Source organism: Lutra lutra, chromosome 11 (genome assembly GCF_902655055.1).
Source record: "Lutra lutra chromosome 11, mLutLut1.2, whole genome shotgun sequence".
Lineage (NCBI taxonomy): Eukaryota > Metazoa > Chordata > Mammalia > Carnivora > Mustelidae > Lutra > Lutra lutra.
In genome coordinates, this window is record NC_062288.1 from 101,804,270 (window position 1) to 101,831,589 (window position 27,320).

The following is a 27,320-nucleotide window of genomic DNA, read 5'->3' on the forward strand; positions in this document are numbered from 1 at the left end:
TGTTCTGTAGATATTCTGGCTTTTTTTTTTTTTTTAATTTTTCTGTTATGTTTCAGGTATTATAATCAATTTCAGGTGCCTAATGAAGTGGAAGATGATGTGTTGGTGCACATGGGGTATGTGTGATGGAATATTTATGATGGGATATTTTGATGGTCTCATTTTGTTAATTACAAAGTCTATAATGAGTAGTACAGACAGGTAATACTGCATAGGAGATAGGAGGGAGAGATATTTCGACTCTGGCAAGGTTGGAGAGTTCCATGAACCAGTACAATTTCAGTGGACTTCAGAGGATGACCATAGATACAGAGAAAAGGAGGGACAAAGTTCTTGCCAATTTTGGTTGGAGGGAGAAAGATGAATGAGAAAGTGGGAAGTAGCACTTGTAGAGGACATGGCATTGGCTAGCTTGAATTATAATATAAAAATAACTAGATGGGGCGCCTGGGTGGCTCAGTGAGTTGAGCATCTGTCTTTGGCTCAGGTCATGATCCTGGAGTCTGGGGATTGAACCCCGCATCAGGCTCCCTGCTTGGCAGGGAGTCTGCTTCTCCCTCTCCCACTCGCCCTACTTGTGTTCCGTCTCTCACTGTGTCTCTCTCTGTCAAGCGAATAAAATCTTTAAAAAAAAAAAAACTAGATGAATCGGTTAGTTAACTGGCTTGGATAAAAGGATGATGCCACATTTTAGTAAACCTTGAAAACCATGTGAGTTTGTACTTTATTTTGTTTTTGAAAGTGGAGGTTCATACAGATTGGGTATATGATTTGAGAATCAGCGACATGATATCAACGGATTTTAGGAGGCTTGATCTGGAAACAATATGGGATTAAAACAAGAAATCACAGGCAGCAAGAGACCAGCTGGGTCTTAATAGCAGTAATCCATGTGGGATATTGCATGAGTTCTGAACTGTGGTAGTAGCAATAGAAATAGGAAACAAAAGGAGCCAATTTCTGGGCTTCTGGTTACAGACGAAAATTACGTTTTGACTTTCCCATTCATGACATCACTAAAACGATAGTTAAAGAATTTTAAGATCAATGAAGATGAAGGATGGAAGAGAATAAACACCATAGGTGAGAATTGAACAGATTTTTTTTTTTTTTTAGGGGGAAAAAAAGAAAAGAGGACTTAAGGTGATGAGTCCTGGGTGTTGTATGTAAGTTAAGCACTAAATTCTACACTTGAAACTATTACACTGTATGTTAACTAACTGGAATTTAAATAAAAACATGAAAAAGGAAAAAAATATTTGGAAGTTGAAAGGCAGATGGAGGCAGCCTACGGATTCTAAGGATATAGGAAGCCTTGGTTTAGAGGGTATGCAGAGGCAGACATGGCAGGAAAGCCACTGTTGCCACAGGACTGGAAAGGCTCAGGATCTGAAGCCTCTGGTGTGGCAGGAGGTAGTGTGAGACAGGCCAGTGCTTGGGAGATGACGGAGAGATCCCAAATCTGTAAAATTAAAAGCCCATCATCTCCTTCTACTCCCAAGTACAGACCATGCATTTAGAATACATGGAATGGGACCATCTCAGAAGACAGGAACCTTAGAGGTTGGCCTAAGTAGGAACTAGCAACACTGGCTACGACAGGAAGCATCTAGAGTGATGAGGCCCCAGTTCCATATCAAAATCCTAGTGGCAAAGCTGGAGACCAGGCAGCTCTCTGGAAGAATGAACAGCCCTGAAAAGCAGACCCATTTATTGGCCTGCGAGGAGGCAGCCGTGAGGTGGCCGCTCTCCCGCTATGGCCCTCCAGTCTCAACGCAGGCCAGTGCCGTTTCCACTTGGGGTTTCAGCACCTACCGGGATGAGTACAAAGGAGGAGTCGTTCTGTGAAAGAACAGGATCAACAAACATGGAACAAAAGGGAACAGGAAAAAGCTGATAATACAGGGAACAGAAGAAAATGTTTAGAAGTCGGCAGTGTCAGATAGAAGAAGCTTCTTCTTACAGTAGTAAATTAGGAACAAGATGCCATGAAGAAAGAACTCATGGTTCAGATGATAACTCAGATTTTAAAAAGAAAAGTAATAGAACTAGAAGAATAGCAAAAATTAAAATAAAAGGACACGAAGCTTTGGAGACTGAGAACTACCCAGGAGGCCTAATGTTGGATTGTTAGAAATTCTGGAGAAAAACAGGTGATATTTTTTAAAAATTTTGTAATATCTTTCTATAAAGAGAATATAAAATCATTTCTCAGAACTGACTATGCCAAATCTCTAATGCCTAAGATAATGAGAAGAGCAGTACCGGGAACAAAATTAGGAAATCTCTATATACAGAGAATTAAGAGATAACCATGCCTGTGGACTGAACTTAAGGGAGCAGCATGAAGTTCCAGAAGTAGTATTGTTCAGTTGGTCTAGAGTGCAGCCCGTCTGTGTTGGAGCTGGAAGACCAGGGACCCATCGTGAATGTTGCCAGAATTAAGACCATGGGTACCGGGAATGAAGAAATCCAGCTTTAAATTACCAGGAGGTGCATATGGGACATACTCAAATCCCCAGGCCACCCTTTGCAGGGGCGCAGTGACAGAAGATCCCCATATTCCAGCGTCATTTTCCTTTGTAGGCCATCATTGAGTTGTAGGGGTTCTTTCTGTATTTGAGGGACCAGTGTCTTGTCACATACGTTTTGCTAATGGTTCTCCCAGTCCAAGGCTTGCTATTCCTTTTCTTAATGGTGTGTCTTTGGATGAGCAAATGTTTCTTTATTTTGAGGAAATCTAATTTAATTTTTTTTTTTTTTTTTGTGGACACTTCTTTCTGCGACCTATAAGAAGCCTTCCTCTAGGTCACAAAGATAATGGGTTTTCCTCATAAAGCCTCATGGTTTGGGCTTTTACATTTAGGTCTGTAATCCATCCTGAGTTAACTTTTGTATATCGTGTGAGATAGGCTTGAGGTTAATTTTTCCACCCCATGGACATCCATTTCTATTTCAGCCTCATTTGTTGAAAAGACTTGTCCCCAGTAGATTGCTTTGGGGCCTTTGTTAAAGTGTTAGTGTAAGTGTGGTTCTGTTTCTAGAATTGTGTTTCATTGATCTGTATATCCATCTTAAAGGAATGCTATCTTACTACTTGGTTTGTGTTTTGTGAAATATTTTTGCATCTATGTTCATGTGGCATATTGCTATCTTCGTTTTTTGCTTCTTGATTACTGTCGCATCACGAAAATTCTTAGAAGTCGGGTAGTAGAAGTCTTTCAACTTTGTCTCCCCCTGTATCAGTTATTGTAGGTCCTTTGCATTTCTCTATAAATCTTACATTTAGTTTGTCGGCTTCTTCTGGAAACTGCCCAGGTTAAGATTAGGATTGGATTGAATTTTTTAATAATGATTTTATTGAGATAATAATTCACATGCCTTACAATTCATCCATTTAAGTGGTTTTTCAGGGGTTTTAAATATATTCGAGTGTGCTTAACTGTCACTACAGAAAGTTTTAGAACCATTTTCATTACCTCATAGACCCTATACCCTTTAGCTACCATCCCCTTACTCTTTCCACTCCTAGTTTTCTGTCTCTAAATCTGTCGTAATAGATTTGTCTATTCTGAACATTTTGGATAAATGCAATCATATAATACGTGGTTTTATGCGCAGAATTGTATATCCTCCAAATTCATGTGTTGAAGCTCTAACCTCAGTTTTATGATATTTGAAGTTTGGGCCTTTGGGGGAGTAATAAGGTTAAATGAGATCCTAAGGTGGGCCCAGAGCCCTAAAGGTTGGTGTCCTCAGGAGGAAGAGACCCCAGAGAGTGCTGTCTCCAAGCAGAAACAGGAAAGGCCATGGAGACAGGAGACAGGGCAAGGGTGGCCATCTACGAGCCAGGAAGAGCGATCTCACCAGGAACCAATCCTGATGGAGCCTTGATCTTGGACTTCCAGCCTCCAGAACTGTAAGAAATTAAATTTCTGTTGTTTAAGCTCCCCCGGTCTGTGGTATTCGGTTATGACCTCCTCAGCAGACTAATGCCCGTGCTCTTCTGTGACTGCTCGTTTACCATAACGTTTTCCAGCTTCACCTGTGTCGTGGCATTTATCAATATTTCATTCATGTTTGTGGCCATACGGTACTACACCAAGTGCAAACCCATCTTGCTCATCCGTCAGTTGATGGACATTTCGGTTGTTTCTGCCTCTTTGCTGTTGTGAACAGTGCTGCTCGAAATACCTGGGAACAAGTGTTTGTATGCACGTATGTCTTCATACTGTTGGGTAGATGCCCAGAAATGGAATTTCTGGGTCACACGGTAGCTCCAGATTTAACCATCTTGCATAACTGTTTTCCAAAGTGGCGGTACCGTTTTGCTTTCCCACCAGCTGTGTGTGAGGGTTCCGGTTTGCCCACATCCTGACCAGCACTTGGTATTATGGGTTTGATTCTAGCCATCCTGATGGGTATGAAGTGTTACTCACTGTGGTTTTGATTTGTTTCCCTGATGACTAATGGTATGTCTATTGGTGGTTTTTATACCTTGCTTAAAACAGTGTCAGTTAAGATCCTTTGCCCTTTTTTAAATTGGTTTGTCTTTTTATTGACTTGTAAGGGTTTTTTATACTAAACACAAATATTTTATCAGATATATGACTTACAAATATCTTCTCCCATTCTGTGGATTGACTTTTCATTTTCTTGATTGTTCTTTGATGCAAAAGTTTTAAATATTAATGAAGTCCAATTCATTGTTTCCCGCCCCCCTTTGGTTGCTTATCCTTTTGTTGTTATGTCTAAGAATCCTTTGTTAAATCCAAGGTCATAATTTAGTCTTACGTTTTCTTCTACATGGTTTGTAGTTTTAGTGTTCACGTTTAGGACTTTGATCCATTTTGCGTTTCTATGGTGTGAGGTACAGGGTCAAAAATTCATTCATTTGCATGTGTCTATCTTAGCTGTCCCAGCACCAGTCGTTGAAAGCCCGTTTTCCCCCAATGACAGGTCTTGGCACCTTTGTTACAAGTCATTGTCCACACACGCATGGATTATTTCTGGATTCTGTGTTCTGATCAAAATGCTTATCCTTTGCCAGTACCTCTCTGTCTTGATGACTGTGGTTCACAGAAAGTTTTGAAATCTTGAAGTATGAATACTCCCAGCTATGTTTTTTCAAGACTGTTCTGGGTTTCCTTGCAGTTCCATATGAATTTTAGAATCAGCTTGTCACTTCCTACAAACCAACTGGGATGCTGATGGGGATTGCCTGGGCTGTGTCTGTCAATTCAGGGAGTGTTGCCATAATGTCCTCCTCCCTTTCCTAGTGTAAGCATTTGAAGGTATAAATTTCTCAATAGAGTTTTTATCTTTTTACCACAAATTCTGTTGTTTTCTTTCATTATTTAGTTCTAAACATTTTATAATTTTCCTTGTTATTTCTTTTTTGAATCTTATATAGAAATGTTGTTTAGTGGGAAATAGTTGTGTTTTTCCAGGGCAGCTCATTGTTAACTGATGTCAAATTTAATTCCATTTTGGTCAGAGAACAAACTCTGTCTGGTATCAGTCCTTTACAGTGTATCAAGGGCCATTTTAAGCGCCCAGAAAATAGCCTTATTTGATGAACATTATCTTGGACTGTTGTTGAAAAGGATATGGATTCATTGGGTGTAGACTGTGGTGTGCCAGAGCAGGATCGTGTCAGCCTGCGGGAGAGAACTGTGTGCCCTTCTCAGTCCGGTCATGTTAGCAGCTTGAAATCTGCTGTGGCAAGTATTACGCCAGATTCTGCTTTATGTATTTTGAAGCTCTGTGAGGAGAATACACATCTATGATTGTCTTTCTAATAAATTGACCCTTTTATTATTATGAAATGTCTGTCTTATCTCTGCTGGTATTTCCTTGAAGTCTGTTTTGTCTGGTACTGTTACATCTCTTCAGCCTTCTCATGCCCATTTTCCCACCTGTTTACGTCAGCCTCCCTGTGTCTTAGAGTATATCTCTTGTAATCTCATATAGAGTGGTCCTACTGTTTGTTCCTTCCAGTCATCCCTGTCTTTGGATTGTAGGTTTTACTCTATTTATTGTAAGTATTAACAGATTTTTAGGTCTGCCGTTTTTTGTTTTTTTATTTTTCCTGCTCTTTAAAAAATTTCTTTGTCCCTACTTTCCTCCCTTCTTTTGGGTTATTTGAAATTGCTTCAAATTGCATAAGAGACTTCACATAGTTCACATAGTACACACTTGCATTTCAAGGGGAAGAGAATTAATACTGCATGAAACCTTAGAAACAGTAAGCATCTGGTGAGTATAAAAGACTATTTTTCTTAATTCTTTAAAATACAAAGGACAGGGGCACCTGGGTGGCTCAGTTGCTAAGTGTCTAAGTTGTTAATGTGTCTGTTGGCTTTTTCATTATTCCTCTGAGGTTGTGTGTATGTGTTACTACTTTAGGGATTACAACATACTTTTTTTTTTTTTTTAAACCACATTGGCTCTTGAATAACATGGGTTTGCACTATGTGGGTCAACTTACACTCAGATTTTTTTTCCCAATAAATACAGTATTTCAGTGTAGTTTCTCTTTTTTTGGATTTCCTTTTCTCTAGCTTGTTTAAGAATACAGCATATAAAACAGGTAACATGCAAAATGTGTGCTAATTGACTGTTTATGTTTTCAGTAATACTCTGGTCGACACTAGACTGTAGTTACATTTGGGGGAATCAGAAGTTGTATATGGATTTTTGACTGCCTGGAGGGTCAGCACCCTTAACCCTCTCATTATTGTTCTGTGGGGCACTATATTTAGAGTTAATATTGTAGGAGGTCAGAGAATATAGAAACCTTGTAACTGTAGAGTTACATCTTTTTTGTCACATCTACATATGCTTTAAAACCCACAAGACAGTATTGTTAAGTTTTTGTTTTAAACTATCCTTTGTATTTTATTTTTTCAAAGATTTATTTATTTGACAGAGACACAGCAGGAGAGGGAACACAAGGAAGGGGGGAGTGGGAGAGGGAGAAGCAGGCTTCCCGCTGAGCAGGGAGCCCAAAACGGGGCTTGATCCCAGGACTCTGGGATCATGACCTGAGCCAAAGGCAGACACTTAGCAACTGAGCCACCCAGGTGCCCCTGTCCTTTGTATTTTAAAGAATTAAGAAAAATAGTCTTTTATACTTACCAGATACTTACTGTTTCTAAAGTTTCATGTAGTATTCTCTTTCCCTTGAAATGCAAGTGTGTACTATGTGAAGTCTCTTAGTTTTATTTTATACGAAAATACCTTTATTTCACCTTCATTTTTGGAGAATGTTTTTACTGGGAAAAAAATTTTGGATTGATAGGTGTTTCTTTTTTCTTTCTTTCAACATTTAAAGGAGATGTGACTACTCTGTCTTCTGGCCTTTCTCATTTTTGATGAAAACTCAGTGGTAATTTGAATTCTTTTTTGGTATGTTACAAGTAACTTTTTCCTGTCGGCCTTCAAGCGTTTTTTTCTCCCCTTTGGTTTTCAGCAGTTTATTTTCGTTTTCCTTCTCTCTACTTCAGAATTTATCATTTTTGTTGGTGTCTTTGTACCAACAAAAGATAATGTCTCATCGCCATTCTGCTCTCAAGATAATGTCTTAACGCCATTCTGCTCTCAAGCCCATCTAGTAAATAATTTATTCTAGATAATATAACATTCAGGGGCACCTGGGTGGCTGAGTCATTAATCGGCTGCCTTTGGCTCCGGTCATGATCCCAGCGTCCTGGGATCGAGCCCCGCATCAGGTTCCCTGCTCGGCAGGAAGCCTGCTTCTCCTTCTCCCACTCCCCCTGCTTGCGTTCCCTCTCTCACTGGGTCTCACTCTGTCAAATAAATAAAATCTTTAAAAAAAAAAAAAAAATATATATATATATATATGTAAAAGCATTCAATTCTAGAATTTTTTCGTAGTTCCTATATTTTACTGCAGTTAGTGTTCACTCAATTCTATAGGTGTTTCCCCTTATCTTCTGGATAGTAGCTGTTGGGGCTCTGTGTTATCTCCTGACCCCAACATTTGGGTTATCTCTAGGTTGGTCTTTCAGTGATCTCTTGAGAGTGGGTCTCATTTCCTTGTTTTGTTTTTTCACACCAACAAAACTGGATTGTGCCATTCCCTTCTTCCATGACTAGGATGCCCGTCCTTATAAACTTCTTTTGTTTGTTCTCTGGGGTCTTCAGAAGGTTGGTTTTATATTTCTTCCAGTTTGTAGTGTCTCTTCGCCCAAAATGCTGTTCGGTATTACACTGGTACTAGCCTCAGGACGAAGGTTAAAGTATAACTTAAAGTTTCCGCATAGACTAATACAGGGTCCACGGTGACGTGAGTACTGGGATGAAGGCAGATCAGGGTGGGGGGCTGCACTGCGCTGTGTTTTCTGCCGGCGGGATTTCCGTGACTGCGCAAAGGCTGATCGGTCAGAGAGGATGACAGGCGTCCGATTCTGCCTGGACAAGTCACCCTCTGAATTGAAAAAACACTCAGGAGTAGTTGCCACTGTGGGTGGTGGAGGGTGAGACAGAACACTCTTGCTTTCTGTTCTGTTTTTCTGCGTTTCTTGTCTAACTTAGATATACGTTGTTAGAAGAAAACTCGAGTCTGAATGGGCAGGAACCCTAACCACTACCATCCAGCCTCTCCTGACTGCTGTCCACGCTGACTGGGCAGTGGGGAGGGTCATCCTAACTTGGGGATGAATGTGGAGTTAAACTGGGTAGAAACTTTAAAAGAGGTTTCCTTTCCACTGCAGTGGTGCCTTTGGCTTGTTCCATGAGGCCCAGGTTCCTTGCCTTGGGTCCAGGTCCTCTTTGAGGAGGTGAGGCTGGGAGGGCGGAATGGTGGGGGCGGGGGGGGGGGGAGTGTTTTCAGCGCGCTGGCCTTTCCTCTGGCAAGGGTACTTGGTGAAGGAGAAAGAAATCTGTGCCTAAAAGTTTTTATTTAACTTTCAGGGTCATGAGTTCAGGCCCACATTCGGTGCAGAGATTATTTAAATAAAAACTTAAAAAAAATAAGGTCCAAATGGATGCATCACCTTTTATTTCCGTGTCTGACGGGGCCAGACTGAGATGCTGTCATTCTAAGCTGCTCTTTCATTTATTGGCATCTTTTTAACATATTTTAATATCGGTCTGTGAATGTACCACAGTTCATTGATTCTAGATTTGGGTATTTATTTATTTATTTATTTATATTTTATTTATTTATTTGAGAGAGAGGCAGTGAGAGAGAGCATGAACGAGGAGAAGGTCAGAGGGAGAAGCAGACTCCCCATGGAGCTGGGAGCCCGATGCGGGACTTGATCCCGGGACTCCGGGATCATGACTTGAGCCGAAGGCAGTCATCCAACCAACTGAGCCACCCAGGCGTCCCTATTTATTTTTTTTTAAGTGCGTCCTCGTGTGGGTGGCCCGGTACCGTAGTTGGTCGGGTGGCCGTCATGATACAGAGGTCGTTACGGGCACCTGCGGACTCGGCTGCACCTCGTTCTGTCAGCAGACCATTACGGACTTTGTGAAGAATCAATCCTGAAAAAACCTTTTAAGAATTTTGAAAAATTTTATACATTTATTTGAGGGAGAGGGGAGAACGCACAATCAGGGAGAGGGAAAAGCAGATTTCTCACTGAGCACGGAGCCCAACATGGGGCTGGATTCCAGGACCCTGGGATGGTGACCTGAGCCAAAGGCAGACAGACACTCAACCAACTGAGCCACCCAGGCACCCCTGAATGAAACTTTCAATATGAGGCAAGCTTAGGGCCAAAACTTACAAAGTGGGTGGGAGCAGGTGAGAAGGAAGTGCGGAAGTCCTCGGTTGCTCTGTGGACAGCTCGTAGGCCGTGCGCACATCCTCGGTGAGCCAGAGGATGGTGGTACGTGGGAAATACAGACCTGCTTAAGAGGGACTCAGCGGAATGAGACTGGGAAAGCTTTCGGGAATGTCTCAGTTCATTTAACTTTACTTACAAAGAGTGTTAGGATAAATCTGTTTAAGTCTAAACAGCTAATCTTTAAATATAAAATAATTGACAGCATTTTCTTAGTGGTACTTAAAATAATGATACATAAGGTTTTTGCCGTTGTGAGCGATGCTGTGTAGTTCACTAAGTATTTTTATGCTTCTGTGATAATTTCTCCATGATAGATGCTTATGAATATAATTGCTGTATCAAAGTAATGCACTTTAAGGCTTTTGAATATTTCCAAATTTTATTCCAGAAAAATCGTAATTGTGTACGTTCTGAAGCTCCCATTTTCCTGCACTTCAGCTGTCATTGGGCTTGTTTTTTTAAAAGGCCTTTGTTAATTTAATAGCTGGAGATGCATATATTGCCATGAAATACAAGTCCGTGTAAACAAGGTAACCTAAGGAATTTCTTAGGGGGGAAAACAATTTCTTGGAGGAATACCTGGGTGGCTCAGTCGGTTAAGCATCTGCTTCTGGCTCCGGTCATGATCCCAGGGTCTTGGGATCCAGCCCTACAGGGCAGGCTCTTTGCTCACCAGGGAGTCTGCTTCTCCCTCTCCTCCCGCTTGCCGCTCCCCCTGCTTGTGCGGGCACTCTCACTGTCTGTCTCTCTCGCAGGTGAATGGACAGAATCTTAAAAAAAAAAAAAGGAAAAAAACATTCCATGGACCCAAACACCTAGAAATGGGTGCTAGGTCAAAATTAGGAGTGTCTGTGTGCCTGTATGAGGATTTGGGCACCAGTCACGGGTGGGGTGGTGGAAGACAGAGGCCACACAGCAAAGGAGGCAAAGCCTTGTACCCGGGCAAGGAAGGGTGAAGCTGCTGTTTCCATGGAGATCTTCAGTGACAAGGTGAACTGGAAAAGTAATGGACTCACTCTGCCCTGGAGGCAGCTAGAAAGTAGTTCCAGCCAAGCTGTGGGTGTGGGGGGAGTGGGGAATGTCTGGAGAATTTGTTACCTTGGGTTTGAGTTCGTATTACTAGCTTTGGGAGGGATTTCCCTGCTTGGAAATGAAGGTTACAAAGCAGAGGAGAGAATCTGAGAACAAGTCACACAGAAGGAACAGCAGAATGAGAGCCCAAGAACGTCAAACAAAAGCATCTTCAGAGGGTGCCCCTAAGAACGTGAAAAGTGGTTACATAAAAGAATCAAAAATACAAAGGAATAAAACAGGAGAAAGGAAACAGACTTTAAAAAGAAACTAGAAACCAAGGGGTGGGAGGATGGGACCCAGAAACTTCTAGAGTTGTAAAATAAAATGTTTATAAGTAGACAGCAAATTTGACACAGATTCTTTCAGAATCACTTAACTAGATGGAAAATCAAGAAAAAGTAGAAAGTTTGAGCAAAGATAACGTGGTGGAACAGAACTGAAGACATGAATTGAGATACAGAAGTTGACATGAAAATGTTTGACATAAATATATTAGAAAGTATGGGAACAGAAGTATTTCAAGAGATGGCAACCCAAGAATTTTCCAGAACTGGTGAAAGGCAAAGAATGCATGTTAGATTTCAAGATAACCAAATAAAGTGCATTAACTCCAGAATGATGTAAAAAACTAGAGCAGATTAAGGGACCCATCAATCCAACAGAAAGAAAACAAAACAAAAAATACAAACAAACAAAAAAAACAGGACAGTAAAAATCCAGATAGCAATGCATAAAACAATATGTGAAAGTATATTTATATTTTGGTGTTATGATAAAACCAGACTTACCCATCAGAGACGGTTAGACTTCCACCATTTTTTTTTTCCAATGCTGCATTTTGCTGTGGTTTGCAATAGACATGCCAAGGCACAGAGATGTAAAAGTTGCAAATGAAGTGGAACAAATATATTTGAGCTAAATTCTAACCAGAGATAGGAGTAAGCGTACTAACATCTGCTCCAGTGGATTTTCTAAGGCACTATTGTGAAGAGTAAACACAGTTACCTCCTGTGATAAAAAGAATGAGTTATCAGTGATATTATTCAAAGTTTATATATTTGTTAACAGCCTCAAAATATGTGATGTATTTTAGAGACATATAAGAGAAACTAGGAAATCTGTAATTATATACCTGTTAAAAAATTCTCAGTAATTAATAAACAGACAAATCACTAAGATTTGAAAAACAGAGTTGACCAACTTGTTCTAATGGTTCCCTGTACCCAAAAGCTAGAGAATGGGAATTCCTTTCAAGCGCATTTTAAGAAAATCACAGCTATAGGTCTCATCACATTTTTAAAAACTATCAAAGAAATAACATTATCTGATTAATTCTAAGATGAAATTAAGGGGTTTGTTTAGAAGTTAAAAAAAAAGAGGTCACTTTGGAAATCTAAAAAATCCTAAATAACTCTTAAGAGAACTAATAATGAAAGAGAGAAAATACAACTGAACAGTAAGGAAAACCCATACATATAGGACCAGATGATGTGAAAAAGAAAAAAAATCTGAAGTTTTAAATGCTTCTATTAAAAAGAACAAAGACTACAAAGCTAACACCACCAGAACAAGGATTTTTAGAGAATAATATAAAGAAGTACATTAAAAAGAGTAATAAAAATAACCCCCAAACTGGTTTTCTGCATGATTAATCATAAAAACATTTAAAATAAGTACATCACAGAACAGGTTTTATAAAAGAGACTGGACAAGTGGGCAGGATAGTTGAAAATTTCACTGAAGTGGACAGTTTTCTAGAAGCAGCAGTACCCAGAGTGGGGAAAGGATAGATGATGTCATACATGGTTTGTGAACCGTTGCATATCGCTGCAGAGAAACATACAATTATATTTCTTCCTCATGCACAGTTTTACTTTAGGTAGACTAGAAATCTCAGTGCAAAATCAGCTATAGAAGAAAATATACTCGTCCTAGCGCCTTAGCAGAGAAGAGGATTTCCTACCTAAGAAAGTGTAAGCCGTAAGAGAAAATTTGTGAAAATTTGATGATGGCAAATAAGAATTTCTCTTTATATGGTGCTTTCCTTTAAAAAAACGTTAGGCTACAAACTACGAGAAGATAGTAACGACTATGTAATTGATAAAGCAAGGATTTTCACTATACACTTCGGTGTACAGTAGTTTGTAACACTTATTACGTGCTTACATTTTTAAAGTTTTTCAGGCAAAATTCACATACGGTGTTGCACTGATCTTAAGGGGGAGATAGTTTGAATTTTTTTTTTTTTAATTTTTTTGACATGAATATACACCCAGGTAAACGGTATCTACTCAAGGTACAGAGGTGGTCAGTCTTTGCCCTCCAGGGAAGAAGAAATCACTCCTCATTTCTATCAATAGATGACTTTTGCCTGTTTGAGAACCTCCTGTCAATGGAACCATGCATATCTGGCTTTTTCCCCTTTGACATGTTTTTAAGATTTGATGCGTGATGCATTTTTTTACACCGCTGAGCGTTATGCTGCTCCACGCATCTACCACTGTTTGTAGAAGAAACTGCCCCTTTTTTCCAAAGGGATTGTATCGTGTTATACAGTCATCATCAGTGTCTGAGCAGACTCTGTTTTTGAAAAGATTATGAAGGATAGGACAGAGAATATACAGGGGGGAAAATGAAAATGATAAATTCCAAAGCTGCTTAGTCTCCCTGTAATCAGACAAATGCTGATGAAAACCGGGACAGGCCACGATTTGGAGGTAGGCAATGAAATGCGTGCACTGCCGGTGGCTGCCCGGTGGCTTGTAGAGCACATCCGACAAAGTGTCCTCGAGTGCGTGGTGGCCCTCTCCTGTCACCTGTCGATTCTGTACTGTGAGAAACTCGAACATGTATGTGAGGGAACTTGCTAGTACTGTTCTCTGCAGCTTTGTTTGTAAATACCCCAAGTTGGAACCCAAGTGATCACTGGTAGGGTCCGTGGACAGGAAGATGGATAATTTCTTATTATGGATCTTACTGTAATTTCTTAGTGGATCTTACTGTATCTGATGTTTGAGTACAGGTGGAAAAGCGGTTTCTTGCGTCGTTTCACAGCAAGCTCTGAAGACCTTCACAGGAATGCCAGGCACCACATGATGGGGCTGTTTGCCCCAAGGGAGAGGAGGAGAAATGGCATTCGGGAGGACTGTGAGGCAGGTCTGCTGCAAATCTGCTCTATTTAATTTCCTAAAAAGTTGAGGAGGGATGTAGGTAGAATGAGACAGGCGTGGGAATATGAGATTTGTCCAGACTGGATCATGAGTTTTATGAGAGATCACCCTGTGTTAAAATCTGCCATTCTTGTACATTTGAAACATTTAATAAAACGATTCATTGTTTTAAGGCATAGTTCTTTGATTACTGCTGAGGTTGAAGGTTTTTTTGTTTTGTTTTTTGTTTTGTTTAGACCCTTGCCCATTAATATATATTTTTCAGCTTTGGGATTTTCTGTTGGTTTACCCTGCCTATGTTCCTATGGAGGTTAACTTTTTCACACTTTTTAATTATTTTAATTGGTTAAAGATAGTCACTCATTGAAGATCACTTTTTCTGAAATATTTTCAGAATTTCAGAGCTTTGATGATTTTGCTTAGAAAAGCCTTCCCCAATCTGAGATCAAATGTCTGTGTATATTTTGTTTTATGGTTTCAGTTTGTATATTTTCATTCTTAATGTATTTGTGATGTATTTTGGAGTATGGGATATTCTTTGAAATCTCTTCTATCTTTATCCACTGACTTGAAACAAATGGGTCAGAATATTTTGCCTTACGGATTTTTCTTCCTAAATCATTCAGTTAGCTTCAGCCCAGAAGTACTACATGCTGGCAAACTGAGATAGTATGAAAGGTTACAAGTACAGTGGTTCTCTGCCTTAGCCGTCCTGTCTCCCATGCTCAGCGGCCCCCCACAGCTGCTTGCTGTCTCTAGCAGTGTCTTCTCTGATTCCCGCATCTCCAACCCTCTTAGCAGGGCAGGAGCCCTGCTCTCTGTGATTGGCCGGTTTTACACACCCGCGACTTTTGGTAGTAATAAGTCGTCTCTTGCACTGCCATTTCTTTTGCGTTTTGCCCTTCGTCTGCAAAGTATAGCTTTAAATTCATTTATAAATAATTTTAAAGTAAAGTTGTAGTTATTTTGAGAATTAAAATGTATGCTTCTAGAAATACAGCTAAGCATCATAATACTGTGGTTATAGCTTTTTGTTTTTCTTGAAGGTGATAATTGCTTTTTTTCCTCTCATTTGGAAGCTTTGTACCAATTGCCAGTTCTTCTCATGCCTTCTGATACACTCTCAGGACAATATCCCATAAGGTCAATCATGTTACGTGATTAGAAAGTCCTACGTTTCTTCGGCAGCCTTCCTCAGAACGTTCCATCGTTCTCAGCAGGCTGCTCCCTGGGCCTGCAGAAATGCTAATTGACTTCAGCTTTATGGTGTTGAATGGAATCTTTTTTCCACTCTAGTTTTAACAGATTTGTGTTGATAGATGGGAAATATTGGTATAAATATATTTTCTTTAAAAGTATTGCAGTATTAATCATTGTTGACATTGATGATGTGTGTTGACTTCCTTAACTTTTCTCCAAGTCATGTTTATAACTACTGCACGAGTGTTCACCAGTCAAACCAAGCCCGAGGGGCTGGCGTCCCTCCTTCCAAATCGAAAAAGGGACAGACGCCTGGGGGAGCTCAGTTTGTTGGCTTGGAATTATACAAACGACTTAAAGAATTTTTGAAGAATTACTTGACAAATCTTCTTAAGGTAAGATGTTTAACATACATGCTGACCATTTTATAATAGAACATGAAAAAGTAGTAGTGAAGTGATGATTCTAACGAGTGAATGCTGAATCTTGCACTGTTAACGTTGTGTTCATTGTTTCCAGCATTGATGTGTGCATGAAGGTGTTTTGCTATTGCTTAGTCTTTTACCTGTCGTGAAGGTGAAACTTTCATAAGCCCTTTTCTGTTTTTTTAATTTGTTAATGAGAAGTTTTTGATAGCTATACCATAGTAGTACGTTCCTTAAATTACTAACCATTTTATATTTGGTTGCTAGAAATTGATGAATCTTCTAATTTCAGGCATATAATTATGAATTCAGATGACTAATGTTGTATTTTGAACCCAGTGTGTTTTGTATACAAATGTATAAATTTTGTATACAAATGTATAAATGATCATAAGATTATCCAGCCTTCGGAAATCACATTTTTCCCATGTGACCTTGCCTTTTGCACAAGGTCATGTAGTATATTTCAGAACCACAGTGAAATCGTGCTCTTGGCTAGGTTGGGTTTTTCTACAAATATCCGTGGCCTTTGAGTATAGGTTCCTCCCGCTCTAGGCCATTGCTCAGGCAGTGGTGGGAGTTTTTTCCCCTTCCTCTTCTGCCTTCTCCATCCTCTCTGACAAAGGCAGTGTGGTGCCTTCCATCCAGCCCCAGGATGGGCAAGTGGCCCCTTCAGCTGGTGCTGCCCGTATCACGTAGAGAGAATGAAGACCTCTCCACCTTCTGCCCTGGCAACTTTGTGCTCCGTGTATATCCTTTAAAGACTTCTTTATTTACACAGGTATTAGGCAAACATTTCAGCATGCTTCAAAATTGTTTTCCTAATGCATTTTACAAGGTAATTGGAAACTTAGTATCATTCTAACAGGCCATAGTTGGTTGACCACAAATTGTGACTAAAATTTTCATGTTCCTGAAACAGTGTTTCTGATGTCCTGCCAAACCCACTGTGTCCTTATTTTTATTCACAACGCTTGGTGAAGCGCACACTGGAATGAGTTATTCTTCAGCATTGAAGCGAGGAGTAGTAGTGTGGCGTGTTGTATGAGAGTATTGGTGGCCGGGCCGTATCAGTGATATCTTTGCATTTTTAAGGAAAGGTCATGTACCATAATCCAGAGGGGCTCAGCTTTCCATTTTATAGTTCCTTTATTTAAATATAAATGAACAGAAACGTGGGTGTATCAAGATGCCGTCAGGTTTTCGCGCGGCTTGTGGGATCATGCGTGTACCACATGTTTGTGGCACTTGGGCTTCTTACAGTCCAGCTGAAGACGAGGTGAGCAAAGGGGGCGGCTTGCCCAGGGCCTTAGTCCCCGGCGGGGCTTCCTCCCTCCTCGGCTGCTGCTTTTCTGCCGCAGGATCTGTCAGGGACACTGCATGGAACGTGCAGTTTTCCAAGGATAGGCTTTACCTTGTGGATGTCGTTAATACCTGAAAAAAAATGTCAAGTTGGTCCTTTACATAAAAATTTGTGGTTTAAGTTGTGGAAATCTTGGTAAAAATAATTTTAATAAATGAACATTTTCCCCTTGAGGTCTTGGTAAAGAGGAAGAAATATTGCACCATTATGCTTACTTTATTTTTACAGAAACGTGACAGATTACTACAAAAACTATACATGTATCGTTTTTAGATAAAATTTAATGAAGGAAAAAGAGGCATTAAAAAAAAATCCAATAGTATTAGCCCTGTGGTCATAGGACATTTTAATTTTTAATAGAAAATATCAAAAATAGGGATGATTTTGAGGTGAATTCCTTGCTTGTTAAAAAAAAACAAATTACTCTCATTCTAACAGTTCAAGGTTCTAAATAAATAAATATTCCAGCTTCTTTGAGTATATATGCATATTTAATACCACAATGAAAAAGTTGCACTTTGAAAAAAATTTTATTAAAATTCACTCTTTAAACTGTTTCATCAAAAAAAAAATTCTCTAGTCTGATTCTCACAAGCTGTGGTCTGGTGAGAGTTGGTATTAATGAGCATGTTTTTGTATACAAAACAAAAAGCTCATCTAAAACCAAACACATCAATGTATTTTACTGCAGTAGATTTGTTTTAGTTAATTTTTGTCTTTATCGTGTGACAAATTAAGAGCTTGAGTGAACTTGTTTTTAGGATGGAGAAGATTTGATGGATGAGAGTGTCCTCAAGTTCTACACGCAGCAGTGGGAGGATTATCGATTTTCAAGCAAAGTGCTGAATGGAATTTGTGCCTACCTCAACAGACATTGGGTTCGCCGTGAATGTGATGAGGGACGAAAAGGAATCTATGAGATCTATTCTGTAAGAAATACGTATTATTTTTTAAACACTTTTCACATGTGTATTTTCTTAGTGATACCAGATCCTATCAGTAGGGGAATCTAGGCAAATGTGAAGCCCTTTTCAGAATAGTAGGCTAATTCCTTCTACTTTAATTTATCAATAAATGACCCTTAAATATCTTGGGGGCAGGAAAGGGGAAGGATGCACGGGCTGATAACAAGTTTCTTCTGTAGTTGTTTGACCAGCCATCCGGTGCAGCCTGGCACTGTCCCAGTTTTAGCACTGGCCTCCCATGCACTGCCCACGTCCGGCAGATGCAGCCCCGGCCCGAAACCCAGGCCTCACGGATCGGCCCTTGGGGTCTTGGGATTTAAGAAACTGTTCAAGGAGAGGACTGTCCTGGGAGAGGTCCTCCTATCCTCTCACTTTACAAAATAATACAGTATGACAATATGAACAATATGACCGGAAACTGAAGGTTTCTTTTAGACCCCATGAAAATAGATTTTGAAAAGGCAGAGTTCGCACGATTAAATCATCTTCATTATCACGTTTCTTCAGTCAGGGAAGCTTGTTCTAGGCCCATAGGTTTCCAAAATGTGATCGCCGAACCTGCCACATCTCGGACCCCTGAGAACTTGTTAGAAACTCAGATGACTGGGGCCCAGCAGTGTGTGGTCGCAGGCCCTCTCACTCCGTCTGACGTGCAGTCAGGTGGGAGCACCAGTGTCAGAACGCGGTGAAGGGGAGGACTCGACCGCAGCACGGGCCGTCTGTTCAGAACAGGCTGTCCGATGCACACGCTATACTCTCTTCAGACCAGTGGTATGAAGATGTCAAGTTCTGCACAATGAGGTTCTCTCCATATCCGAGAATGTTGGTATAATACCGTACCTTATTGCTTCACTATCGACAATTTAATAAGAGGAAAACATGATGTATCATAGATGTGTGACACTCTTACGACTTATAGAGTTCATATTCTCTGCCAAACAGTTACTTCGTAAAGGTACTTGGTTGTATAGTTTGCACAAAACTTTCTAGGTTTAGTGTTTTGATTCAAGCCGTTTGTCCTTGCCCTTTTCTTTTCCATTTGCAAATGCTTTCTTGAGACCAAAAAGTTGTCGGTGTAGGAATCAGCATGATTTGGGTTGATTTCCTCTTGGATCCCACATTGACCCGAAACACCGTGTGTACCCTGCAATAACATCACAGACTCCTAAAAATCATTATAACTTAGATTTTTGTGTACCATATTCAAGAACGATTAAAGGAAGTGGAAGTATAAGTATACCTCAAGATTGGACTGCTTTTATTTTTTTATTTACTTTGAAAATTCATACTTCCTACATCCTTAAATCCTGTAGTTACCATTTGGTAATATAATGGGCAGCCATACATTGTAGCAGAGGCCGATTAATATCCCTGTCTAGAAGCAGAATTTCCTCTGTGTGCTCTTCCAGTGAACCTGATGAGTTCATTTAAAGTTTAAGCATCAGCCGTGGAACCGGGGGGCACAGTGATCTCTCATTGTATCTTCAAGAAGTTCCAAAAGGTGGGGATGATTTGTCAAAAAATATAGTTTGACTTTTTTTCTCCTAATTCTTCCTTTTTAATTATAGAAAGTTGTCTTCCTTTCATGTCCACCAGAAGACATGAATTAATTTCATTATTGGTACATTAAAGTGATTGAGCAAGATTTTTTCCCTGACACTCTTCCTCTGATCTCTCTCTGGTGTACCACTGGCCTTTCTTTCTTACCTTGCCAACCCTTCTTCCTTCTTCCGTCCAAATGACAAATCATCCAGAGTTGAATTAGACCTGTCTAAGGCTGTCTTCATTTAGAAAAATGTTTGGGAAAAAGTTACTTTTGAAGGTGTAGAATGCCTTCAGTAGGAGTTCACAGCCATGACATCGCCTTTTCCCTCCTGCCACACTCCTGCATCGAGCAAGTCTGAAGAGTCGAGAAAGGAGAGCGACAGAGAACTTGACCAGGGAGAAATGTATTTTCCGGATAATTGCCCCGGGTTGCATTTCTCCTGAAAAACGAGCCTCTTCCTTTCCAGCATCTTTTTGGTTATCATAGTTTTAAATAATTCTGAAGTCTTATTTTTATGCTAATATTACACAAGTATGTATTCATACTAAATAGTTTTCTCTTAGAATGAAATCTCGCCATTGGCAGCAACATGGATGGCTCTGAAGAGAATTACGCTAAGCAAAATCAGCCAGTCAGAGAAAGACAAACACCATATGATCTCACTCATATGTGGAACTTAAGAAACAGACCAAGAAAAAGAGACAAACCAAAAACCAGAGTTTTCCCTATAGAGGACAAGCTGATGGTTACCAGGAGGGAGGGTGGGTGGAAGCAAGGGGACAACAGGGAAGCACTCCATGTGCTCACTGCGATGGGCAGGGGATGATGTGTAGGATTGCTGGACCCTGGAAACCAGTATAACTTGGTTAACTGTCCTGGAATTAAAATTTTTTAATATAATTAAAAAACAACTTTCTCTTAAATATTGCTTTCATACTGTCTTTTCTCGTGTGGTAGAAATATCACTCAGTTCGTTAATTGATTAAATTACATATAATCGTTTCTGAAATACAGATCTTCTGTAAACCCAGCTTTATCTGTGGTTAAATTTGGGGAGAACGAGACTGAAAGCATTTATGTGTGAGTTCCTCAGTTTGTTTTGAGTCCTGAACCTTGTAAATACGAATTTTACTCTGAGAAGTACCCCTCTTAACAAACAGCTTAAAAATCGGGAACAAATTACAACATTTCTCTCTTGGGGGGACATTTTATAGTGACTTTTACCAGTGATTTTCTGGTATTACCTCTGTGGAAAGTTTAAAAACTTCATTAAAGAACCGCCCCCCCCCCCCAAATACAAGTAAAATGGGAAATCTGAGTAATTTGTGTATAATGAATTGCCTCTATGTAATTTTGGTGCATTTTCGGTTGTATGCATCCAGGCAACATAAATCACCACAATTAAGATACAAAACTTGGTCTGTTACTTATTTTACTATTAGGAAACTATGATAAAAGGGATTATCTTCATTCAGTGTGTTAGATCAGGGAACAGTGTTAGAGGTTGACTCCACTGTTGTCCTGTAAGCTGATATGTATCTTCTCCTAAAACCCAGATTTTCTTTTTATCTTAATTATTAAAGTGTGAGCTAAAAAACATCTGTACTCTGATACTTCCTGAAGTCGTGAACTCGAGAGAGTGGCTCTCGTTTCATCATGATGATCGATTTGTGCCCAGTTGTAATCGAGAAATATGGATCAGTGAGATTCAGGCGGATTCTTGTGTCTTCCGTCCTAAAAAAAGTGGTAAAAATATGGACATTTTACGCTTCTCTGTTTTCTTGTCACGCAGCTTGCATTGGTGACTTGGAGAGACTGTCTGTTCAGGCCGCTGAACAAGCAGGTACGTACTTGGGGTGAGCGTGTGCTGTTCTCCTTTCAAAATCCCTCCCAGGGGGGCGCCTGGGTGGCTCAGTGGGTTAAAGCCTCTGCCTTCGGCTCAGGTCATGGTCTCAGGGTCCTGGGATCAAGTCCCGCATTGGGCTCTCTGCTCAGCGGGGAGCCTGCTTCCACCCCTCTCTCTGCCTGCCTCTGCCTCCTTGGGATCTCTCTCTCTCTGTCATAAATAAATAAAATCTTAAAAAAAAAAAATCCCTTGCAGATTTGCTCCTTGGCCATTGTCTCCCCTTCCTTTAGTGTGTCCTGCAAGTATCTTCCATCTTGCACTGTCTCGTGAGCTCAGGCTGAGAGATGTGTAGGAATCCGCATCCTGTAGCCTAAGACCTACATGTCTCTCTTTCTTTGTTCTTCCCGAAGGTAACGAATGCTGTTTTAAAACTGATCGAAAAGGAGAGAAACGGTGAAACCATCAATACAAGACTGATAAGTGGAGTTGTACAGTCTTACGGTAAACAGTCTCCCTTCAATGTGGCTAGAGTTTTTGTACCCAATGGCAGCCGTAACGGTGTTCTGCCGGGTTCACTTGCAGACACTTCCGTAGATTTAAGAATATTGTTTGCAGTTAGAGGGCAGTCGGAATTCTCTCTAAGTTAGTGTGATTCTGTTCACTTTTACCCATCATAAGAATTGTTTGATCTTTGTACCTTAAGGGAACTTTGAGGAATTAGACATTTGAGTTATTTTCTGGGCTCGCATTGAGCTACTATATATATGATATAGTTGAGTGTCATTAACGGATGATAACCAGACTGTCTATCAGGTTGAAAAATTGAGGTTGAGAAACCAGTAAGCTAAGGCAGTGTTTTAAAAACTTAGGTGGCATCATATTTCTCTGGAAGTTAAGACCTTTTTAGGGAGCAGGTGAAATTGGTGAAGGGGATTAGGAGCTCTAAACGTCTCGTTATAAACTAAGTCGGCGGGGGGATACGGTGCAGCATGGGGAGAAGCAGTAATATTGTAATGACTCTTCGAGGGACAGATGGGGACTAGACTTAACTGTGGGGACCGTCTTGTACCCAAATACCAGCTTGCTGTGACGGAGCCCGGAAACCAGGAGGCTGTTCGGCAGTTATGCTTCAGTTAAAAATAAATGCCATGTTTATTATTTTTAGGCTTTTAGAAATACAAGAGTTTTTTTAAATGCACTGCGTGATAACTGAAGCATGCTTGGCCATGGGTCAGAATTACCTGCTTTCATGTCTTGGATTTTGTGTCTTTTTCTCTTTCACGGGAACAGTGTACTTGAGTACCAGTGAGCAAGAGATTGACCTTCAGCCTTGTCATTGTCCGTTCACCTTATAAACTTACACTGAATGCTACACACGTGGGTATATTGGGTAAAATATAATAAAAACTGGGGTAATTGAAATATAGTTCCTCTTTGTTTCTAGTGGAATTGGGACTGAATGAAGATGATGCATTTGCCAAGGGCCCTACGCTGACAGTGTATAAAGAGTCCTTTGAATCTCAGTTTTTGGCTGACACAGAGAGATTCTATACCAGGGAGAGCACTGAATTCTTACAGCAGAACCCAGTTACTGAGTATATGAAGAAGGTAAGTTAACGGTGGCGCGTGTGGTGACCGAAGTGAGAACAGTCCCCGCCGCTCCGGTGAGCTCTCCTTTCTCACGTAGGCAGCTTCCGCACAGGTCACCTTTCGGGCCCTGTTGTCCTGTACCATCCGGGCAGGTGCCGGTGTTTCTCCCGGGGCCCCGAGCAGCTTTTATAAATTCATCTGAGCATCATGGCTTCGTGTTCTCTCTGCTGCTCTGAGGATGGAAATAGCCACGTCACTTCTGGGCCCTGAGCAGTCCCCCAGCACGTCTGCGTGTGTCTAGTGAGAACCGCAGTCCTGTGTCAGTGAGAAGAGACGTGTTCAAGAAACAACTGTTACTAGATTTGCCAATTTTTTTAAAGATTTTATTTATTAGTTTGTCAGAGAGAGAGAAATCACAAGTAGGCAGAGAGGCAGGCAGAGGCAGAGAGAGAAGCAGGCTCCCCGCCGAGCAAGGAGCCCGATGTGGGACTCCATCCCAGGACCCTGAGATCATGACCTGAGCCAAAAGCAGCAGCTTAACTGACTGAGCCACCCAGGTGTCCCAAGATTTCCAAATTTTAGATGTTTGCTTTTTCACATCTGGAATACTCTCTAACGATCTCCAGTACAGCTTTCGAGTTCCTAGTGGAGGAGGTCCCTCTGAGACAACGGAATCTGAGATCAGAATTTCTGTGCTCAGATTTGCAGTGAAGTTCTAGTGTAAGTGGCTTTTGGGTTCTCTTTCTCAGGAAGACAGGTATCCTGCACTTCTCACTGTGAGGAGGGACCTAGGTGAGGAACTAGCAAACCCATTCCGTCAAGGGTCAGGTAGCAAATAGCTTGGCCTTCGTGCTCGCTCCCTGGTCTCCGCTGTAGCCGCTGGGCTCTGCCATGAAAAGAGCAGCCCGTGACAGCTTCTGCACAGGCGAGTGTCGCCGTGGTCCGGTGAAATTTTACCGCCAGGCAGGGTTTGGCCCGTAGGCTCTCGTTTTCTGACCCCTGTCCGAGATGTGCGGGATCTCCAGGAGGCCGAGCTCACAGTGCCTGATCTCTGCTCTGCCCTTGATTCTCTCCACACGGGAGCGAAGGGCGGGCGTGCATAGCCACGTGGTCTGCGTGCTGAGATGGAAAGTTCTCGGGCGGCTCAGTGGGAGCACCTGCCAGCCGCCCCGAGTGCGGGAGTCCCACCCCGGTTGTGTGTGGTGTTCTGGCTGCATTTTCCCATCGGGGAGCGGACCACCGGATCTGTTCTCAGATAATTATCTGACAATGATGATCGAGAGCCTGCTTGACCGAGAATCCACAAAGAGTCCAAATGGCTGTCCTTCCTAAAACCTACTGCTACAGCCCCTCATGCCTTGGCTTCATTGTATATAAAAGAAGCTGTTACTGAGGCCCCGCCGTTCTTCAGGGTTTGTGTGATCACCGAGGTACCAGTGTATTCCTCCCTCCCCTCCTGGCCCCGCAGGAAGGGTCCCACAGTAGAATGCTGCGACCCTCTGTCCTCCGGGGGCTGGAAAGCCACTGTGCCCCCAGAGAAGGAGTCAGCAGTGACACTAGAGCCTTATCTTTCATCTGGGAAAGGGTGAGAGTCTGTTTTAGGAGGAAGCAAAGTTTATGACAGTATGTTTTTGCTGTCCACGGGGATCATGTATAACTTCAAACAGGAAAAGTGGTGCTTTTGGGTCTGCAGTCCTGTGCTGTATCAGCTTGAATTCGTGAGGTAACAGGCTTAGGGAAGTTTTAGATCTGAAGCAGTTCATGCTTAACTTAGAACTTCTGACTTAAAGCACATAAAGATCTCCTATTGTTGGGACACCTGGGTGGCTCAGTGGGTAAAGCATCTGCCTTCAGCTCAGGTCATGATCTCAGGGTCTTGGGATTGAGCCCTACATTGGACTCTTTGCTCAGCGGGGAGTCTGCTTCTCCCTCTGCCTGCTGGTCCTGTTTGTGTTCTTTCTGTCTCTCTTCCCCCGACAAATAATCTTTTTAAAAAAATCTATTCACAATAACTTAATCAGAAAAAATATATACATTAGTTGTAGACTTTTCAGAAAATATGCAAACATAACATAAACCTTTAAGCTTAGGACAGTGTTACTAAGTATGTATGTAAAACCAAATTGGTGGGACACTTGGGTGGCTCAGTTGGTTAAGCAACTGCCTTCCACTCAGGTCATGATCCTGGAGTCCTGGGATCGAGTCCCGCATGGGGCTTCCTTTTCGGCCGGGAGCCTGCTTCTCCTTTGACCCTCTCCCCTCTCATGTTCTCTCTCTCCCCTTCTCTCTCTCAAATAAATAAATCTTTTTAAAATTAAATAAAACCAAATCGGAATAAATTGGTAGGTTTTTTTAAACAACCTGTCCCCCCCCACACACAGTTATTTATTACATTAACACATTTTATATTTATTTATTTTACTGGTTAATAGTATTCCATTAGCCAAACATGCCGTGCTTCTGTTAACTCCTACGAGAAACTTTAGGTTGTCTTTATATTTCTTCTTTTATAAATTCCTTTCACATTTTTTATTGGGCAGTGCTTACTGATTTTTCAGAGATCATTCTATATTAAGGACATTGGCATTTTGATGTATACTAGACACAATTCCCGAGTTTATTTTGTTGTTCACATTTCACTATTTGGAATGCATAATAAGGTTCTAACTTCTGTTGTTTAAGTAATTGTCCCATCGTTAGTAATTCTTGACAGCATAAAGCCTGCCTGCATTTTTCTTGTTTTCTTGGCTCTTGAGTGTTTATTCTTCTAGTTGAATTTTTCTAGGTTTCTCCAAAATTATACCAAATTGAAAATCATTTTAGAAAGCCTAGCACTTTTATAATACCAAATAGTTTTCCTCTTTTATTCAGATCCCCTGAATAATTTGAGATTATCATTGAAATATTGTCGTTGCTTTGATAATTTAGTGGTGCCTTAGTGACACTTTACAAAACACATGTATCTTGTGCTACTTTGTAAAATATACAGACTTCTTATTTTGTTGCTCTAGTAAATGATATCTTTGTTTTCCTCTCTTTCTTGAAGGGAGGTACAAGAACTCGAGATGCATGAATAATCCAAAAGTTATAGGGGCATGTTCTCAGTGATTGGCAAGAGTAGGCCATAATATTTTTCAAAATTTTTTAAAAGTCTGGTTACTAATAATGATTTCCATGTGGTCATTTCAGGGAATATATTCATGTGACTCTTGACTTCAAGTAGCTTTTGGTCAGAAGCAGGGGTTCTGAACATGGTGTCTTTTTTTTTTTTAGGATTTTATTTATTTGATAGATCACAAGTAGGCAGAGGTGGGGGGGAGGAAGCAGGCTCCCCACTGAGCAGAGATTTCCCCTTGATCTCTGGGGCTCGATCCCCGGACCCTGGGATCATGACCTGAGCTGAAGGCAGAGGCTTAACCCACTGAGCCACCCAGGTGCCCCTGAACACGGTGTCTTCGCATAAGGGAGGATCCATAGGTTTCTCAGGGAGTCGAATAGGGATAGTACCCCCAAAAGGTGAAATGCCACATAAAGCCGGCATAAACACATTTGAACTGCTAATAATGATAGACTTGACAAGTCATTTAGAAGTTGCTGGAGGAGGGCGCCTGGGCGGCTCAGTCTTTAAGCGTCTGTCTTCCACTCAGGTCATGATCCCAGGGTCCTTGGATCGAGTTCCGCATCAGGCTCCCTGCTCTGTGGGAAGCCTGCTTCTCCCTCTCCCACTCCCCCTGCCTGTGTTCCCTCTCTCACTCTCTCTCTCTCTCTGTGTCAAATAAATAAAATCTTAAAAAAAAAAAAAAACTGGAAATAGAAATATATTGCAGAGAAAATTGTGATGGCTTAAATATGGCTGGTGTTCACCCAGAATCAAAGGACCCCTCCCCTTTTCTCTTCATTTATTAGAGCAGGGTTGTGAGTTGAACTTGCCTCATGTAACAGTTCTTTAAAAAGGAATCCAGACCATTCAATTGGAATGATTCCCCGCAGGCAGAGGCCCGTCTGCTCGAGGAACAGCGGAGAGTCCAGGTCTACCTGCATGAGAGCACGCAGGACGAACTCGCGAGGAAGTGTGAGCAGGTGCTCATCGAAAAACACTTGGAAATTTTCCACACAGAATTCCAGAATTTACTGGATGCTGACAAAAATGAAGGTGAGCCTCTCAAACTCAAGATGTACATGCATGTCTCTTGTGATCTGCAGTGTTGAAGCTGTTTGAAATTCTAGACTCAGAGCTTACAACATGACCAGCATCATTTCTTAAGAAGATGAATGTGTGTGCCTTGTTGCCTATGGGTTTCAGACCTCTGTGGAGGGTTTTGG

At 41.1% G+C, this 27,320-nt stretch overlaps 1 protein-coding gene across 3 annotated transcripts in view; it reads left to right on the plus strand.

The window, feature by feature from the left end:
* CUL1 (cullin 1) overlaps window positions 1-27,320 on the plus strand; it is a 105,036-nt gene that overhangs the window by 49,931 nt on the left and 27,785 nt on the right. For all 3 annotated transcript variants that reach the window (XM_047695262.1, XM_047695261.1, XM_047695260.1), the window contains exons 3-8: window positions 15,483-15,657; window positions 17,812-17,979; window positions 21,354-21,404; window positions 21,818-21,908; window positions 22,852-23,015; window positions 26,988-27,150. In XM_047695262.1, coding sequence (XP_047551218.1) covers window positions 15,483-15,657; window positions 17,812-17,979; window positions 21,354-21,404; window positions 21,818-21,908; window positions 22,852-23,015; window positions 26,988-27,150 — 812 coding nt within the window. The remainder of the gene's footprint in view (window positions 1-15,482; window positions 15,658-17,811; window positions 17,980-21,353; window positions 21,405-21,817; window positions 21,909-22,851; window positions 23,016-26,987; window positions 27,151-27,320) is intronic.